At 34.7% G+C, this 20,406-nt stretch overlaps 1 protein-coding gene and 1 non-coding gene across 3 annotated transcripts; both read left to right on the top strand.

Annotated features, from left to right (window-relative positions):
• Nucleotides 1–4,570: 4,570 nt before the first annotated feature.
• On the top strand, nucleotides 4,571–8,723 carry LOC114267313 (bZIP transcription factor 29). Of its 2 annotated transcripts, none has more exons than XM_028208351.2 (5): nucleotides 4,571–4,943; nucleotides 5,121–6,474; nucleotides 6,561–6,693; nucleotides 6,782–6,866; nucleotides 8,254–8,723. In XM_028208351.2, the coding sequence occupies exons 2-5, from the start codon at nucleotides 5,192–5,194 to the stop codon at nucleotides 8,424–8,426; spliced, it is 1,674 nt and encodes a 557-aa protein (XP_028064152.2). In that variant the 5' UTR covers nucleotides 4,571–4,943; nucleotides 5,121–5,191; the 3' UTR covers nucleotides 8,427–8,723. The 2 variants fall into 2 exon arrangements, with proteins under 2 accessions (XP_028064152.2, XP_028064153.2); XM_028208352.2 differs by having other exon boundaries at nucleotides 4,573–4,943; nucleotides 5,108–6,474.
• Nucleotides 8,724–9,703: 980 nt separating this feature from the next.
• On the top strand, nucleotides 9,704–9,787 carry TRNAL-CAA (transfer RNA leucine (anticodon CAA)). Its single transcript has one exon. It is a non-coding gene; the product is annotated as a tRNA-Leu (tRNA).
• Nucleotides 9,788–20,406: the final 10,619 nt, after the last annotated feature.

The raw sequence follows: 20,406 nt of genomic DNA, 5'->3' as shown, positions 1-20,406 counted from the left end.
ATATGACTGTTTACTGTACTGAACAACTGAAATACTGATTGAATTGAACTGTTTTCATTACTGTAAGGACATTCATTCTAAACCCCTTTACGCATTATGTTATTCACTGGGCTTTAGCTCACTGCTCATATATATATGTAGGTGTACAGGCACCAGACCGGAGCTAGGAGCGCGGGTTAGACTCCAGTTTTGTCAAGCCAGCCTATGTGCCTCACTGCGAGGTTCCGAGTTGCCATGCTATGGCTTTGGGGTGTTTTGTTTGTTTTCCCCCGTCTGTCTCCATACTGTTTGGACTACTGTACTGTTATAAAGGGATTAAGTCCCTGTACTGTGTGACTGTAAATTTTGTATAGACCGTACTGTTTTGTACAGACGGAATGTTTTCTGTACTGTTATGTAGGGTTGAGTCCCTAGTTTGAATGGACGTAAATATTGTACATACTGTTCTGTACTGTTTATGTATGAATGCATGAAAAATCTTTTGCATACAGACTGTCACAGCTCGTTGGACATTGTTTAATTACTGTATTGGCTTCCGCCAGGCCCTGTACTCTGTTTTACTGTATTACTGTTAAGCAGGCCTTCGGTAATCTCGGATTACTGGCCGGTTACGGTGCAAAACCCATAGGGCCGGGTTTGGGTCGTGACAATTTATGCCTATCAAAAATCAGAAGTGGAGCAATACTTGGAGGAGTTGGTGTTTCCAAGTAATGAGAGCTTCAATATTCTACATTGGTGGAAAGTTAATAAAGCAAAATTTCCTACTTTGGCAAGGATGGCTCGTGATGTTTTAAGTGTTCCTGCTACTACGGTTGCATCAGAGGCGACATTTAGTGTAGGAGGTAGGGTGATTGATGAGACACGTGCTTCATTACTTCCAGATATTGTGGAGGCCTTGATCACTTGCAATGATTGGATTGAATCAACCAAAAATAGAAGTAAGTCAAATATTGAAGTTTTTAAATAATTAGATGTTATTTAGTTTAGTTCTATAAATATCTTAATGTCACATTATTTTGAAATTGCAGAAGTAGAAGAATGCTGACATGAGTAGATGGATTGAATTGAATCACTTGAAGTAGATGGGTAAATATGGTTCATATTATGGGGCTTGTCCAATGCCTTTATAGTGATCTATGAAATTCGTATCTGACATAATTTGATAATCTGTTTGCATATTAAGGTAATAGCTTTCTTGATTTGCAAGTTTGATAATGAGCTTAACAAAGTGGTTGCTATTAAAGTTCTGATTCTTTCCTGGTTTAGTAGTTATAAAATTTAAATGTTCAAAGATCTTGCACACAGTTGGGGAGGCCTTTGAAAAAGTAATTTTGGGGCCATTTCATGGTGGGTTTAAAATCTGACGCCTCAACTTTTAAGGTGTTAATTGGGGACACCGGTTCCTGTGAACCCCATAAAGTAAAGGCAGCCTGAACCCTGGTAGAGTTGCTGGTCCTTAATCTGCTTTTATGTCCAGGTGTTGAACTTCCTTTCCCATTTCTCCGCGCTGTTAAATTGAGCATTTGGCATATACACGTCTTCTTCCATAATTAGGCCGATTGCTGACAAAATGATTAGCTAAGTAACAAAACTATATTTACTTATACCCTAACTTGCTTTTAGGTTCGGGTTTTGAATTTCTTCACCTATGTTTTTGGGCTGTTAAATTGGGCGAGTGACCTATGGATGTTTTATTCTCTCATTATATGGCATATTCCCATCCTCATACATGTTTGTTTGTATTGGCTACTCTTCGGCAGTGTTAACTAATTCTTGAAGCTTAGGAAACAATGTAGCAAGCACCTAGTAATTTAGTTTGAAACCTAGTTATATATGCTGTGGGCTAATCATGATACGCTGGGACTCTGCTTGACTGTTGAACTTGTTATATTATGAGGTTTTCTGACACATACTTCTCAGAAATGCAAGGGAAGCATATTCATTTTTGAATTCAATCTTATGAATTTCTTGCGTACTAATTTTCATGGTTCTGATTATTTTTCAACCCATCTCTCTCATCGTGCCGCATCGTTTTGAAGCATAAAGTTTTATCTTTAGATAAGATTATGTATTTTAATTTGATCTTGATTGCCATTGTTAGGGTCCAGTAAGCATCACATGTTTGCAGCCCTGTTTGGAAAGGGTGAGGGTGAGTATGACATTAGAGTGGTTGTATGCCTAATTGAGGAGGTGGCTATGTTAATAGGTCATGCATGGTACTTCATTTATATGTTAATAATGGTTAGAACTTAAAAGAACAGAGTCTGCACATGGTTTCTTTAGGTGACACTGTGACAGTGTACAACCTGATGGTGTCTATCAAATGTCAAGGTCTCTGTGAGTCTACTACCTTTCTAGGTTGTGGCACTCTAATTCTCATGTAGCATGTTTTTTTTATGCTAGTTTGTGTATATTATTGCTATTTATTTACTGTTCTGCACATTGTTTGCGATCTTTATATTGGACGCTGGAATCGTAGGAAACCCTCGATCAAATATTCAGGCCTGAGTATTTTTTTGTGATGCAACTTTGTGGACTCAGGCCGTGTTGGATATCTGGCTTAAAGGCTGAGGTTGGTTTTGACCAGATTATAGATTTGAGCTCACAAGTGCTACTTCTTTGGATTGGTAGTATTGTGTTTGATTTGGCAGTAGATAATAGAATTTGTATTCCTGCGTGATTGTTAATCCAAATAATGACCATTCATGCTTTATGATTCTTGATAGGTGTGGTACTATTTTTGCTGCTCTTTTCTCAACTTATTCCCACATTACTTCCATCTTTTTAAAATTTGAATACTCATTAATTTGTGTGGCACTGTTAGGATAATGTCGGTAACTCCTTGATTTTATATATTGCTCTAACTGTGGCAAAAAATGAAAGAGGGTTTTTTTTTTTTTAACCTTCCCGTTTAGAAATTAGTTATTTTAGTTAGTTATTTAACTTTTTACTAAAAAAATATACAAAAAGTAGAGAGAACTGAGATAGTTTGCAGTGATTTTTTTGACTTTTTAACTACAAACCCAAGTCTCCAAATAGGTATGGATCTTTTTATTATTTCTTTAAAATATAGATTTGGTTGATTCATAATTGTTAGGTATGTAATCGATTTGGCTCTAATCGAACATGGTTGAGAAAATTTAACACTGAATTGAATCTTCCATTTTGTTGATTGAGGAATTGAGGTTGACCATACATTTATATAGATAAAAGTGAAGTTAATCTTTGAACTTGAATATATTGTCGCTAATTTATGTTCAAAATAGCTGCTTTTGAAGTTTGGGCTATTTCATGAGTATTGATTGAGGTGCTTGTGTTGTTTTCTCTATGCAGGTTGAATCATTGGAATCGACAATTGAAGCTTTAATGACTAAGAACTCACTGCAATTATCTTTTTTTTGACTCTGTTGACAACACAGCATTGCTTTTGACAGTTTGTTATCCAATTACAGTGTCCTATTTTTGATCCAACAAATTTAGAAGAGGAGAAGAATATGCTGAAAATAAACTATTTACGTAATCAACCTTGTCAGATTGAGGCATAGTCTGTTCTTCTTCACGGTTGTATTTTGTGATAGTTAATTCGGTTGTATAGGTTGTGGTTTTGTCTATTATTGAGTCCTCTCAATTACCTTGGAAAATGCTGTAGTGATGATTCTTCTTGGGAAACCCTTCCTTTTCATGACCTTTAATTTCAATTTTTTCTTGTGTGCAATATGTTGGCTCAAGAAGATTTCCAAGTTTATCAAATCTGCAACTACTTTCATGTTCATTTGGTTGTTGGGATTTATGCATGTGTAGTAGACTTTCATACATTCATTTTCTACACACAGGTAATCACCAATGACAAATACAAGAGTGTGCTTCACAGAGTCATAGCACAAACAGATGGAAACAGGATGTCCATAATTTCAATTTTTCCTTGTGTGTAATATGACATATTTGGAATTCAATTGTATTTGTTAGCAGCAGTTCATTGGAACTCAAGAGTTGATGTTTTCTTGATGGCAGTTGTACTTTTTAACCCTCCCTCCTCCCAAAAATGCAAGATGAAGTGGTGGTTTTTTTCTTAAATCACCTTTGGCATTTGTTCTTGCAGTTTCAAATATGCCAAGTTCTTCAAAACCACCACTGGTAGTGGCTATGGCTGCTAACCATAGAGAAGAGGGGGAGGAAAAAAAAACAAAAACAAAAACAAAAACAAAACCCAAAAAAAAAAAAAAAGGATCGGATCGGATATCCGTTTAACACGGATCGGATCGGGTTGTAAGTAGTCGGATTCTTAATAATCGGATTCGGATTCGGATTACTGATTAATCGGATCGGATCAGATTTCGATAGATCCGACTCGGATCAGATTTCGATAGATCCGACTCGGATCCGACCCGTTAACAGGCCTACTTCTGAGCATTTGAGGCCCCGACTCCTTAAAATTTAACGCCAAAGATAGGCATTTTTTTTCGAATTATTGTACAAGTGCTTTACACGTGCTATGAGAGTCGCGTGTGGGTATTGTGACACTTGTAATTCAAGAAACATATAAATATATATTTTTCTCTAGAGAGATTTATTGCTACATAATCTGCGGTGATGGAGGGAGAAAAATTTTGACAAATTTGGTCGGAATGAAATTTAAATTTGTCCCAAATGCAAATTTCTCGATGTCCCCAAATGAAATTCATATTAAATTCACGCGTAGTTGCAGTCATAAACTCCGTGTTGTAGTAGCATCGATATAGAGCGAGAAAGAGAGAACAAAAACCAAACAATATAGAGAGCGGAAGTGTAGAGAAGTAGAAGAAGAACAAGCTCAGCCTGAGAAGAGAGTAGAGAGAGAGAGTAGAGAGAGAGAGGAGAGAGGCTTCGCCTGCAGCTTTGTTGTTTCCGACATTTTCGAAAACATTGTTTTGAACACTTTCTCACTCTGCTAACTTGCGCCCAAGGTACATAAACTGTCACTTTCTTCTCTTTGATTCGATTAGAATTTCATTGTTAGTTTGTGAATTCATTTCTAGATTCTAGGGTTTGAAAAGATCAATTTGTTTTCCTTGTATTTTTACTTTTGCTTTTGATTTTGACATATGAGCCTGGATTGAGATGTGTATAGCTCTGTGATTCAGGTGGGGATGAACTGGTTGTTTAGGGGTTTTTGAAAGGACATTAGAATCTATAAATATTGGTTGGAAACAAAATGGGTGATACTGAAGATGGAAATGTTGATATGATGCAAAGGCTACAATCTTCTTTTGGTACTTCATCTTCTTCACTTAGAAAACAACCCATAAATCAACTGGACATACCTCAGTTCAATACTTCACAAATTCGTGCTCCGATGAGACAATTTTCACCCAATTTCAATGTTGAAAGTAGTAAAAGAGTCGGTATACCGCCGTCCCATCCCCAAATCCCTCCTATTTCACCTTACTCCCAGATCCCGGTCACCCGGCCGACAAATCAGCAAGTGGGTTCTCAGAATTTCAGCCCCGGACCAACCCACTCGCGATCTTTGTCGCAACCCACATTTTTCTCATTTGATTCCCTGCCCCCAATGTGCCCATCACCCTATCGGGACTCACCATCGAGTTCTAATTCGGGACCGGTATCAACTGATGTATCAATGGAGGATAGAGATGCAAACTCGCATTCTCTATTGCCTCCCTCGCCTTTTACGAGGGGTAATTCTTTGAGGGTAGGGGAGAGTCTTCCTCCTCGCAAAGCTCACCGGCGATCCAATAGCGATATTCCATTTGGGTTTTCGACTATGATGCAGTCTTCGCCGCCCCTCATCCCGGTAAGGGGTGGCTCTGGTGGTGTAGATAATATGTCTTTGTCTGGTAGAGACAATTCGGGTGCTAAGCCAATTCAGTTGGTTAAAAAAGAGACAAGTTGGGAGAAAGGCAGTGAGGGCAACGGAGAAGGAATGGGTGAGAGGAAATCAGAAGGAGAAGTCGTGGATGACCTATTTTCAGCTTATATGAATTTGGAAAACATTGATACATTGAACTCATCCGGTACAGATGACAAGCTGTCTAATGAGAATCGTGAGGATTTAGATAGTAGAGCCAGTGGAACAAAGACAAATGGAGGCGATAGCAGTGATAATGAAGCAACAAGCAATGTAAATAAAAGTGGCCGTGGCTTGCAGAGGCCAGGTATGGGTTCTTCGACTGAGAACAGGGAAGGGATCAAAAGGAATGCAGGGGGAGATATTGTTCCAACCTCCAGACACTATAGAAGTGTTTCCATGGATAGTTTTATGGGGAATATGAACTTTAATGATGAGTCCCTGAAAATGCCACCTTCCCCTGGGATACACCCTGGACAAATGTCTCCCAGTGATTCAATGGATGGAAATTCAAATACCTTTAGCTTGGAATTTGGAAATGGCGAGTTTAGTGGGGCTGAACTCAAGAAAATTATGGCAAATGAGAAACTTTCTGAGATTGCATTAACCGACCCTAAGCGGGCAAAAAGGTAATATATTCTTGAATTTTGTCTCATTCAATCCAATGGAAGAGTATAACTATATGGTACACTAAGTGATTGGTTGGTTGATGTAGGATTTTGGCGAATCGTCAATCGGCTGCTCGTTCCAAAGAACGGAAGATGCGGTATATTTCAGAGCTGGAGCACAAGGTTCAGACATTACAGACAGAAGCAACCACATTGTCTGCCCAACTTACCCTGTTACAGGTAGGTGTTGGTGGGCTGTAAATTTGTTTCATGTCCAATTTGTTTGTTGCCAATGTCTTACTGTTGTTTTCTTCGTATTGTCTTGTAGAGAGATTCAGCTGGACTTACAAACCAAAATAATGAGTTGAAGTTTCGCCTACAAGCCATGGAACAGCAGGCACAACTCCGAGATGGTATCATACATTTCCAACTTGTCTAAATCACTGCTTTTGCAATGAATAGAAAGATCAGAAATTTGATCATGTGCATAAAACAGATATTGCAAATACCTGTATATTTTTTTGTTTCTACATAAATAATTTAAGTGGTGCATGTTGTGATTACTGAAATAAATTACAGACCTTATGTCTTTGTTTCTTCTTCTTTTTGGTTTTCCAGAGACTGAAAAACAGTTTATGCATGTGCTGAGTTAATGTTTGTTTCATAGATAAAATCTATAGGCGTCTCTGCTAGGTTGGTTGTGTGCTGCTTCAGTTGGGGCTAACAGGAGAAACCATGTTCTCAAATGGTTTCTCGTTTTCTTTATTATGCTGTACCATAATAGTGCTGCAATTTGGCAGCCTGTGTCTTGATAGAGGTGCAGCAGGGTCATCACAAATAAGAAATTTACTTAAAACATACAATATTAGGTTTGTTAGACTTAGATTTCAATGTGTAAGCTGTATTAGTTTCATATTCAAATTTTTTTATCACCTCTTTTTATGGGATTATGTGAGCTAAAAAACTGGATCATATCCAATATGTTTGCACAAAATTTGTACATGTTAAATTGTATGAAATGCATGTGCAGAAAAGCTTGCATAATGTTTTTAAAAGGTTGAATCATATAGTATAATGGCTTTTCATTTTCAATACAGAAAATGTGTTTGAGCTTTTCCCAATGTAAATAACCAAGTTTAGTACCCCACCACTTATCTTTCTTGCATGTCAAAGTGTTTTACCAATGTTGAGTGAATAGTTGTCCTCTCTCTATCTCTCTCCCATTTCTTCCTGCTCACAGTTGTATGAATGGGCCACTTCAGATGGCTGATCGATCGAATTGAAATCGATTGGGATATTGTTCTTGCATGTTGACGAGTGGGCTAGTTCCGGACATATCTTGCTTATCTTTATTTTCCTATTTTGTACCCTTGTTTTTCAAAAGTTGGGATTGACATTGTGGTCAGTAGTAGTGGATGACTAAAGCCATAAAATAATAATGCTTCTTTCCCCTTCGGAAATGGTAATAATAGCTCCTTACCCTCTTTATTGTGCTTTTCCATCATGCAATTTTTACATTTACAAAATCATTATGTTAGAGCTTTTGTTTTGAAAAATGACTTAGACCCCCAGTGGGGGTGACCCCCACCACCCCCACTGATTTTTGACTGGCTGAAATCTTTATTTTTTTGTTTATTTTTTTGAGTCTTCCTCTCACTGCCCCCACGTGTATGTGGGGGGTGCCGGGGGTCTGGAGCACTGTTGTTTTGTTTTATAATAAAAGGTTCATGTTCAAACACCATGATTTATAAGATTTTGCTTTTTTATTTGGCATGCTTAAATTTTGCTACTTGTATACAGCTCTTAATGAAGCTTTAACCACGGAGGTTCAAAGGTTGAAGCTTGCAACTGCAGAGGTGAGTGGTGACCCCTCCAAGTTTCAGCAGCTTTCCATTAACCCCCAGATGTTCCAGCGGCACCACCAGCAGCAGCAGAATGGCGGCACAACCACAAAGCAAGACTCGAACCAGTAAGGCTGTAAAGGACAAAGATGGTGTTGTAGAAGACTTGGATGCCTCTTTAATTTTTATTTAATAGTATATGGTTCTTGTTATTTTGTTGTAATTGAATCCAATGCATTCATTCATTTAGTTTTTGCATCTTTGACAACGAAGCACAGTAAGGGCGTGGTAAATTACAGATTCAACTGTTTAATTAGGTCATAGACAAAGCCTTAATATTTGTAGCCTTATATATGTTTGGATTAAGTTCATTTTGACATATTTTGTTGCAATAGTTGGAGAGTTAAAAAAAACTCTTTTTCAGCTTCACTTGTTCCTTCAAGTAAAGGTTACGTTTTGCTCAGTTTTTCATTAGATCTTGATCAACACAATAATTTGTAGCCGCCCAAATTTTGTCTTTTAGGCTGTATTTGTATAAGGCCTTGAGGAGAGGAGGTCAATGAATAAGACGGGATAAGATGGAAAAAAGTGAATGAAATAGAAGTAAAATTGTTTGCACTTTTTCCTTTAATTGCAAGCAAATCTCTTATAAAATATACTTGATCAAAACACAATTTTAGCAGTTTCATATTTAACTTCAGTAGACTCAGATAAAATTTACTTCAGCAAGTCCCTTATCGAATGCTTGGCAATGCTGATCCAATCCAGTTGTCAAGAATTCAGTTGACCATGACGATCGAAACTAACACACTAACTAACATGTAGTATTGTAAACTGTAAATATACCTTGCCGATCAAAACTTGGGCACACTAACCTGTAGTATTGTAAATTGTAAACAAACCATGCCGATCCAATTCTCATAAACTTGGTTGACCATGCTGATCCAAACTTGATAGCACTAGCTTGTAGTATTGTAAACTACAAACGTACTGTATTGTAAATTGTAAATAAACCGAATTTAGATGTCGAGCAAAAAGTTGTTTAATTTTTCAAAGGAAAAAATAATTAACAAGTTTCAAAATGCGTAATAATTAAATTTGGTGTGTTTACTTTTTGAAGTCAGAATTTTAATTGAACAAAACTTGAGTAATTTAATTTTTTTTATAATCCATAAAAGCTTGTTGGTGTCCAGCAAAGTAATAGGATGGTCGACCGCAATTAAAACGAGTATTTAATGAATGCTTCGTAGCTCTGTTTGTTTTATGGTTCTTCTAACCTGCAAGATTTCAAACTGCTTAGAATGCAGATGCTTTGTAGATTTGAATATCATCTTTTATATCATGGGTAATACTAGTGAAAGAATAAATTAAGATATATATTATCAATACGAAGGATATTGGACACAAAGGTCAGGATGGCCGAGTGGTCTAAGGCGCCAGACTCAAGTTCTGGTCCTCGTGAGAGGGCGTGGGTTCAAATCCCACTTCTGACATTTCCATTTTACACTTTGCCACCTATTTTTTTCATTATATATTACACTTTGCCCATTTATTTTTCCCTTTACATTGCATATTACTTTGGCCCTATTTTCCACTACTTTTTTCATTACATATTACACTTTGCCCTTATTTTGACCATTTTTTTTTCCGTTACATTACATAATACACTTTGCCCCCTATTTTGACCATGCTTCAAGTTTTTTCAATTTATTATGACATTTTCATCTTTTACATTTTACACTTTGCCCCTTACTTTTTTAATTAAATTACATTACATTAGATATTACACTTTGCCCCCCCCATTTTGACCATGTTTCAAGTTTTTCAATTTATTCTTAAGGTTAAATTCTGTTCAAAATTAGACAGAAAATAACACGTTGATAATTACATGACATATAAATATTTTATTATATATAACTCACATTTTTTACACCCAAGTTCCAATATAATAATATACTCCCTCACTCCAAAAATATTTATCCCTTATTTCATTTTTTATTGTCCAAAAATATTAGTATTTTTTTAAAAAATTAAGTAATAAAATAATATGAATTTACTATTTTGCTCTTCTTTTAAATTCATGGGTGATTTACAGCTAAGTCCCATTTTAAGAAATAATGGTACATTAAGTCCTACTTCAAAAACTTTTTACCAATAAGTTCTATCATAAGTTTAAATGACGAAGCTACCCTAACCAAATCAAAAACACAGAACATAAATCGCAGATTCGCGATTTCATTCTCACAGTTCATCCCACCATTTCTCATCCTCGCAGATTTCATTCTCACATTCATCAATTTTGCGTCATATTTCATTTTATTTCATCAATCTCGTCTCAGATTTCAGAAGAAGAAACTAGATCATCAAATATTCTTAGATTCAAACAACAAAAAATGGTGAAAACAAGTAAGATTCAAGTATCTTAAACCCTAATTTTTGCGAAATCTTTCATTTTCGAAACTTTTGTTTTTGATTTCCATTTCAGTTTGAATGTTGAGTTCGATTTGTTTTTGTTTGTGAATCTCAGAACATTCACTGTAATGGCACTAAAATCATGTTCTCATTCCTTCAGATTAGGTTTCATTGTTGATTTTGGTACGATTGCTGTGAATGTTCTTAGATTCTGAATCAATTTGAGTGAAAAATCCTAGTTAATCATCTTCTCTTGCTTTCAATTTAAGTTTCAATGTTGATTTTGCTACCATTGCTATTAATGTTCTTCGATTCTTAGTGAATTTAGGTGAAAAACCCTAGTTAATCATATTCTCTTACTTTCAATTTAGGGTTTAATGTTGATTTTGGTGCAATTGGAGAGAGTATCTTAGATTTTTGGGAGATTTTACAGGAGATACCTGTAAGAGAGAATTTGGTTATAGGTGGAGATTTTAATGGTCATGTAGGCATAGATAAACTAGGCTATGACAAGATGCATGGTGGATACGATTTTTGTGACAGAAATGAGGCTAGAGAGAGTATCTTAGATTTTGCGTTAGCTTCTGACCTGGTGGTGGCCAATACTATGTCTAAGAAGAGGGAGGAGCATTTAATAACTTTTAAAAGTGAATCAGTTAAGAGCCAAATAGATTACTTCTTACTGAGAAAAGCGGACCGCCTAAAATGCAATGATTGTAAGGTGATTCCTGGAGAGAGCCTGGCCTCTCAACATAGGATTTTGGTACTAGATTTATTTTTTAGAGGGCAATACCAAGCTAGGAAGGATGGTGGGCGTCGTAGGACGGGATGGTGGGACCTAAAAGAGGATAAACTATAAATATTTAAGAATAGAATGAATAAGGAAGGTACTTGGGACTTAGAAGATCATGCTAACACTATGTGGAACTCGATGGCCAATTGTATGAGGAGAATCTCAAGAGAAGTGCTTGGAGAGTCGAAAGGGATGGGGCCCAGCTTTAGGAAAACTTGGTGGTGGAGGGAAGAGTTCAAGCGGTAGTTAATGCAAAAAAAGAGTGCTTTAAAAAGTGGCAGAATGATAGAATTGAGGAAAACTTGAAGAGCTATAGATTGGCTAATAAGGAGGTCAAAAAAGTAGTGAGAGATGCTAAGTTAAAAGCTTATGATGACCTATACACTAGACTAAATAGTAAGGAGGGAGAGAAGAGGGTATACAAACTTGCCAAGATACGGGGGGGCGGAAAACAAGAGATTTTAATCAAGTTAAGTGCATCAAGAGTGAGGATTCTAAGGTATTGGTGAAGGATGAAGAGATTAAGGAAAGATGGAAGAACTATTTTGAGAAACTATTAAATAAGGAACATAGAGGTACGACAATAGGGGAAGAAATAACCAGTAATACGATAAACTAAGACTATAGGTTCTATCGCAGGATTAGGAACTTTGAAGTGAAGATTGCATTTAAGAAGATGAAATCAAATAAGGCTTCAGGACCCGATGATATCCCTATTGAAGCTTGGAAGTGTTTGGGTAAAAAGGGGGTTGCTTAGTTGACTAGGTTGTTTAGCAAAATTTTGTTAACTAAGAACATGCCAGAAGAGTGGAGGAAGAGTATTTTAGTACAAATTTATAAGAATAAAGGAGATATCCAGAATTATAACAACTATAGATGAATCAAGCTAATATGTCATATAATGAAAGTGTGAGAGAGGGTGATAAAACGCCGATTGTAAGATATAACAGAGGTGTCAGAGAATCAATTTGGGTTTATACCTAACAGGTCAATAATAGAAGTGATTTATCTTTTGAGGAGAGTAATAGAAAAGTATAGAGAAAAGAAAAGAGGCATTCATATGGTGTTTATCGACCTTGAGAAAGCATATGATAGAGTGCCTCGAGATACAATATGGTGGGTACTAGAGAAGAAATGGGTGACAAAAGGTTACATTGATGTGATTAGGGACATGTATGAAGGGGTGGTGACCGCTATTAGATTGTCTGCTGGAGAGACAAATGAATTTCCTATCACTGTAGGGTTACACCAAAGATCTACCTTAAGTCCTTATCTTTTCGCTTTAGTTATGGATGAGTTGACGAGAAATATTCAGGATAATGTGTCATGGTGTATGCTTTTTGCAAACGATATCGTGCTAGTGGATGAGACTAAAGAATGAGTTAACACAAAGTTGGAGATTTGGAGAAAAGCTCTTGAATCTAAAGATTCCGGATAAGCAGAACTAAGATAGAGTACATGGAGTGTAACTGTAGCAATGAAAGCAAAGGAGAAGTGAAGATTGAGAATTAAGAACTGTCTAAGAGTGAACATTTTCGTTATTTAGAGTCGATTATCACAATAACATGGGAGATTGATGCAAATGTGGCCCATAAGATTAAGGTGGGATGGTGTAAGTGGAGAAGTGTGTTTGGGGTACCGTACGATAAACGAATACCCACTAGACTAAATGTAAGTCCTATAGAATAGCTGTTAGACCAGCGATGTTGTATGAGACGGAGTGTTGGGCAACTAAGAAACAATATGTAGATAAGATGAGTGTGGCTGAGATGAGGATGCTAAGGTGGATGTGTGGCAAGACTAGACAAGACAAATTAGGAATGAGTGTATTCGGGAATGGGTAAGAGTAGCATCGATAGAAGATAAGTTGAGAGAGAATCGATTGAGATGGTTTGGTTACATTTAACGAAGATCAACAGAGGCAGTAGTGAAGAGATGCGATACTGTAACGGTAGATGGGAGTGTTAGGGGACGGGGTAGGTCTAAATTAACGTTGGCTGGCGTTGTAAATAGAGATATGAATCTACTTAATTTGACTAACGAAATGGCCTTTGATAGGGCTAAGTGGAGAAGAAGGATTCATGTAGCCGACCCCATTTGATGGGACTTAAGACTTGGTTTGGTTTGGTTTGGTTTGGTTTGGTTTGGTTTGCTGTAAAGTTCTCATATTTTGAGTCAATTTGAGTGAAAAATCCTTATTAATCATATTATCTTACTTTCAATTTAGGTTTCATTGTTGATTTTGGTACAATTGTTATGAATGTTCTCAAATTTTAAATCAATTTTAGTGAAAAAACCCTAGTTAATCATATTCTCTTGCTTTCAATTTAAGTTTCAATGTTGATTTTGGTGTGATTGCTGTGAATGTTCTCATATTTTGAATCAATTTGAGTGAAAACCCTAGTTAATCATGTTCTTATGCTTTCAATTTAGGTTTCATTATTGATTTTGGTACCATTGTTGTTAATGTTCTCAGATTCTGAATTAATTTAACTGAAAAACCCCTAGTTAATCATATTCTTTTGCTTTCAATTTAGTTTTCAATGTTGATTTTGGTACCATCGCTGTTAATGCTATCAGATTCTTAGTCAATTTGAGTGAAACACCCTAGTTAATCATGTTCTCTTGCTTTCAATTTAGTTTCAATGTTGATTTTGGTACCATTGCTGTTAATGTTCTCAGATTCTTAGTGAATTTGAGTGAAAAATCCTAGTTAATCATGTTCTCTTACTTTCAATTTAGTTTTCAATGTTGATTTTGGTACCATTGCTATTAATGTTCTTAGATTCTTAGTGAATTTGAGTAAAAAACCCTAATTAATCATGTTCTCTTGCTTTCAATTTAGTTTCAATATTGATTTTGGTACCATTGCTGTTAATGTTCTCAAGTTTTAAATAAATTTGACTGAAACTCCCTTGTTATTCATGTTCTCTTTCTTTGATTTAAGTTTCATTGTTGATTTTGATACGATTGTTGTTAATGTTCTCATATTGATAGTTAATTTGAGTGAAAAACCCTAGTTAATCATATTCTCTTGCTTTCAATTTAGGTTTCAATTTTGAGTGTGGTACCATTGTTGTCAATGTTCTCATATTTTCAATCAATTTGAGTGAAAAACCTTAGTTAATCATATTCTCTTGGTTTCAATTTTGATGTTAGTATGATTTCTGTGAATGTTCTCAGATTCTTAGTCAATTTGAGTAAAAAAAAACTTAGTGAATCATATTCTCTTGTTTTCAATTTAAGTTTCAATGTTGATTTTGATACGATTACTGTTAATGTTCTCAGATTCTTAGTCAATTTGAGTGAAAACCCAAACTTAATCATATTCTTTGGATTTCAATTTAGGTTTCAATGTTGAGTTTGACATGATTGTTGTGAATGTTTTCAGGTTTTGAATCAATTTGACTAAAAAACTCTGGTTATTCATGTTCTCTTCTTTTTGATTTAAGTTTCATTGTTTATTTTGATACGATTGCTATCAATATTCTCAGATTATGAATGAATTTGAGTCAAAATCCCTAGTTAATAATATTCTCTTGCTTTCAATTTCGATTTCAATGTTGATTTTGTTTTTATAGTCGTGAATGTTATCAAATTTAGACTTCATGAGAATGACATTGGATTGATTCTTTTAGGACACATTCTCAGTGTTAATATGTTGTCTATGTTGATTTTCTGTACAGGAAATCAACTCATGAAACTGCCAAGACTGAAGAGCAATGCAAGGAAAACAATAAGAAAGCATAAAGAATCACCTTCGAGGGAGAAAAAGCTAAAGGGAAAGCGTAGAGAATGGAAAGTAACTTTCGAATCAAACATGGTGACAATAGTGAAGCTATTACAACACATCAAACTCAGGAACGAGCATATTAAAGGGTTGAAGGAAACCCTATTCTAGTTATTGTTTGATACAATATTGAAGAACAAGTTGAATTATAAACAATGTAGAAAATATGATGATATTGCATTCAAAATAATTCAAACATACCAGCCAGACAACAGTGGTTCTTTCCAGTTAGGACTAGAAACTGTAAAGCTAACAACAGAAGACATCAAGTCCATCTTCGGTATATCTTGTGAAGATGAGCCGATGCATCTTGGTTATGGAAATAAAAGTATATTGTCATTTCTGACAAGAAGATCCATACAAACTAAAAGGCTATCGAGCACAACCATCATGGACTTGTTGTAAAAAGTATTAAAAGGCAACAAGAAAGAAGACACCGAAGGTGTAATTAGGATGCTCTGTATGTATACTTGTTTGAAGCTTTTTTTTTCTCTACATCAAAAACAATAGTTTGATGGGTATTTCTTAATTACATGGAAGACATGAACTCAATGAGAAAATACAATTGGGCAGAAGCAATAAGGAACACATTGATGTCTTCAATTGAAAAATACCATAAAACTCCAGCAAAAGTCACAAGATGTGTTATGGCTCTCTTAGTAAGTACATCTTTACTCTATCCTATTAGTTTATTGTTAATAATAGAAAGTATTATTTCTTATTCAAATGACAAAAATTCTTTACATTTGTTTGTAGTATTGGTTGTGTGAGCACACATTGATTATCTACCTTGAAGTTAGCGAAGCATGCCCAAGGGTGATCAAGTGGAATCTTATTAAATTACATAAATGTACGAAAGTCATATCACTACATAAGCTGACAACAAGACATGTCACATCCTTATCTCATTTGAATTTCAATTCAAGTTAGGAAAATTCCCTATTTTTATACACTGAATTATTATTGAGAAACTTTTTAGTTTCCTAAACTTCAATTATTTCAAAAAACAATATCTGCTGTATGTTGACCTACAGGTAACTAGTGCTTAATTGAGTGAGGAAAGTGATGAAGAACTTGATGACACTGAAGAAGAAGAGGAAGAAAAAGAAGAAGAAGATGAAGAAGAAAAAAACGATGCTGAAAATACTGAAGAAGAAGAACAAGAAGACGAAAAAGAAGATGCTGAAAATACTAAAGAAAAAGAAGAAGAAGAAGATGGTCAAGATGCTGAAGAACGCCACCAAGAACAAAAGCCAACAAATAAGAAATTACAAAATTCTAAAAGCACAGAAACTGCCAGCTACATGAGAGATGAATGGGAAGTCAATCAATAAGACACAAATGAAGACTTTGATGGCTTATGCAACATTATGATCAATGATGCACCTGATGGAGAAGAACACATTCATCAACAGACACTTGAGAAACTTCAAACTGAGAACAATAATTTGTAACTTGATAACACAGTGAAGATCGTCTACATAAATAAACTTGAAGAGGATAACAGGTTACTCACCGCACAAATACAACAATTGAAAGATGAAAATTCTCGATTGCATAACCAATTGTTTGAAAAAGAGGTCCATGAGATAACCCAAGAAGTTTGTGGAGGAAAGAATTCTGGGACAGATACAAAGAATGTAGGTCATACTATAAAAGATGAAAATTCTCAAGTAATGCAGAAAGAGGTCTATGAAAATTCTGAAGTGGTAGACAAAGCACTCCATCAGAAAAAGGTCTATGAGATAACGCAACAAGCTTTTGCAACAAAAGATTGTGAAACAAATGCAAATGCAAAAGATTGTTAAAATTCTCAGTTGCAGAATCAGTTTGTGCAATAAAAGCCGATGATCTGACAGAATCAAGACAAACAAATCTGTAGAATTCCATGATTAAAAAGATCAAAACTAAAGCAAGAAAGACTACTGAGATATTAGATTATGAGTATGGAGGCAAGAAAGTTAAAGTTGAAAAAAAGAAGGAACACAAATATGAGACAATTTCTAACAAGTATGCTTTGGCTCAATTGCTACCTCCTGAAGATAAACATAAATTACAAATTCTTTGGAAAGAAAAGTAAACAGAATCAAGATATAATCTTACATAAATCTTGCAATTTTTCATGTAGTACAAAATATGAAATGAAACTGAGAAATAGCTATGTTTTCTAAAAATATTTTGAATTAATTATTAACACATTTTTTCTTATTTTGTAGTGCTTGTATATGGTTTGGTGCAAGATATGACAATTATGTCTTTATTAATGATATCAAGAGCTTGGTAAAAGGGAACGATATATCCAACTGTGTACGTATAAAATTTGCAATATTTTAACAGTGAAAAACTTCTCATTAATTTATTAACATCACTTTTGTGTTCCAATTTGACAGACAATTGATGCATATGCTAAGATTCTTAAAAAAGAACCACAAGTACAGAATCCTGGTGATGAAGCTGAGTACAATGACAAGTCTTTTGTATTGTCAAGTCTATATTAGGTAAGGAATAAATGTGCATGTGTCAATTCTATACTTTATCTTCCTTTCGATTTTGGTTTCAAAGTTGATTTTTTTGTGTTTGTTATCATTGCTGTGAATGTTCTCAAATTTTGAGTTTGGTATCATTGCTGGGAATATACTCAGATTTTGAAACAATTTGAGTGACAAATTGTACTTAATCATGGTTTGTTATTTTTGATCGAGATTTGAATATTGAGTTTCATACCATTACTGTGAATATTCTTATATTTTCTTGTAAAAAACAACCAATGTTGAATAAGAAAACTTCAGAAAAAAGGAAAAAGATTTTGAAAAATACTTTGCAAAAATCCCTCACATGTAGATACATCCATATCCCCATCCACAATTCCAATCGCTGGACATTACTTGTTATCGATAAACACTTTGGGACTTGAAAACATTTCAACTCTTTGAGACCAAAAAAATGAAAGAACAAGCACTGCAACGTTGCATATCAACTGGTAAGAACAATTTTAGATTACCATTACAATAATCAAATATAAATCATTACATACTTTATATTGATGTTTTTTACAGCAAAAAATCATTAATGAATACATAAAGGATACACATTGTCAAACAGAAAAAACATGGAATCCTGATGTGAAGATTGAATCAGTCAAAGACAACCCTCAACAAGAAGCAATGACGAATGTTATGTTTGTTGTAACTAACAAATTTTAATATGTTTTTCAAAATTTTTTGTTTTTTCCCTAACTATGTCAAAATTGATTTCTGTAGGGTTGATTATGGAATTATTGTTTGCTACATCATAAGACAATACATAAGGCATCAACCAATTCCAAACACATTACCACCAGGCACATCCACAAGACTGAAAGCAGACATGGTACATGAGTTCCTTAGTGATCTACAAAGATCAATTAGAGTCAAGTACAGTCAAGATTGCAACGTTCAATGAAATCTTTTTTGTTACACTCTGATACAATGACTAATTTTTTTGTTGATAGTTGTAAGCATATAGCCTCACAAACATATTACAATTTCTATGATGTGTAATGGGATATTTTGTCATACCCTTAAAGATATATGCACCAGAGTTTTCTTGATGTTTTTGTCCATATTTTCAGTTTTTATTATCCTGTTCCTCACACTACTATATGGGAATGTGAAAATAGTGTTACATGTGAAAATAGTGGATACAAGACTTTACTGTATCACGATCAGTGCTTTGTTGATATTTTTATTTATATTTTTAGCTTTTATGCAGTGTTTTGTTGTCTCACAATCACTTATTTTGAAATTAAAAAAAATTAAAACTGAGAATATTTTCAGTTTATACAATGTTCCCTCAATTTTCAAAACAACAATATTATTAATATAATTTATTTGCTGCCTCACAATATTATCACAATTTAAAAAACTAAAATTCGAAAGAAATAATATTTTCACTTTCAATTCATTGTTACTTTATTCAAAACATAGAGCATTGATTACTTCTATTTGGAATATTAATTCACATTCATTCAATTGATCACATTTATAACTAGTTCTATTCATAACAAGAGCCTCACAATATTATCACAAAATCAACTATTTTGAACTAAAAATTTAAACTGGGAATATGTTCACTTTTTATACAGTATTCACATAATCTTGAAAACAAATATTCAACAGTCAAGTTTATTTACAAAAGCCAACCAAACAAATAATTCACATTAAAAACAAACACAAAGCCAACCAAACAATATTATCACAAACAATTTCAAAACTAAAATTCGAAACTAAGAATATTTTCACTTTCAATTCAATGTCACTTTATTCAAAACATAGAAGATTATTATTCAGCTCTCAACAGTACAAACTACTACTTCAAGAAATTTATGAATATGAAATTTTTACAATCACAAAACAGTTACAAAAAATCACAAAGCCTCCTTACACGATTTCTTATTGTGATTGCCAACCTTCCCACATCTACCACAAGTAATTTGCCTTACTTTTTCACCATTGGAACGAATCCTCTTCTTATTTGGCCTTCCTGGTTACTTTATAGACAAAGGAGGAAGAACAACATCACTATCACCATCAACATTACAATTTGGTTTCCAAATTGAAGGAACAGGATGTATGCGAAAAGAATAGGACTCTTGATAATTTTGAACATAGAAGTATTGATCAACAAATAAACTCAAATCATGTCCACTCTTTTGTATAGTACCAACTCCATGTGCACATGGAAACCCTTTCAACTGCCACTTGCCACAAGAACATATTCGTGTACAAATGTCAACTGAAACAGATGGATGTGAATGCGCCTCATAGACATCATTTCCAGATGAACTAACAATCCATGGCCTCGAAGTATTAAAAGCATTATGCGACTTGGACTCCATTTTGGGGCATATCACACTATTCCATTTATTAACAAGCTCCTTCCTCTTAGCAATTCTCCTCGTCAACTTAATTCTTACACTATCAATCAACTTTGTGATAGGCAAATGATATTCCTCCCGTATCCACGAATTCAAAGATTTAGCTACATTCAACCACATCTCTCTAAAGCGTTGCCTTCGAAAATATGCATTACTCCAATGATCATATGATATGTCATTTAAAAACTTTTCAACTCTTGAC

The sequence above is a fragment of the Camellia sinensis genome, chromosome 2 (assembly GCF_055761805.1).
Source record: "Camellia sinensis isolate YWXY chromosome 2, ASM5576180v1, whole genome shotgun sequence".
In the NCBI taxonomy this organism is placed as follows: domain Eukaryota; kingdom Viridiplantae; phylum Streptophyta; class Magnoliopsida; order Ericales; family Theaceae; genus Camellia; species Camellia sinensis.
The sequence above is the reverse complement of the archived record's forward strand: the minus strand, read 5'-3'. Positions and strand labels throughout refer to the sequence as shown.

Bases quoted from the DNA above. Each gene is read 5' to 3' on its own strand.
- LOC114267313 (XM_028208351.2), top strand. From the start codon at position 5,192: ATGGGTGATACTGAAGATGGAAATGTTGATATGATGCAAAGGCTACAA. The intron at 6,475-6,560 runs GTAATATATTCT...TGGTTGATGTAG, and splicing joins GACCCTAAGCGGGCAAAAAG to GATTTTGGCGAATCGTCAAT. The intron at 6,867-8,253 runs GTATCATACATT...ACTTGTATACAG, and splicing joins GCAGGCACAACTCCGAGATG to CTCTTAATGAAGCTTTAACC.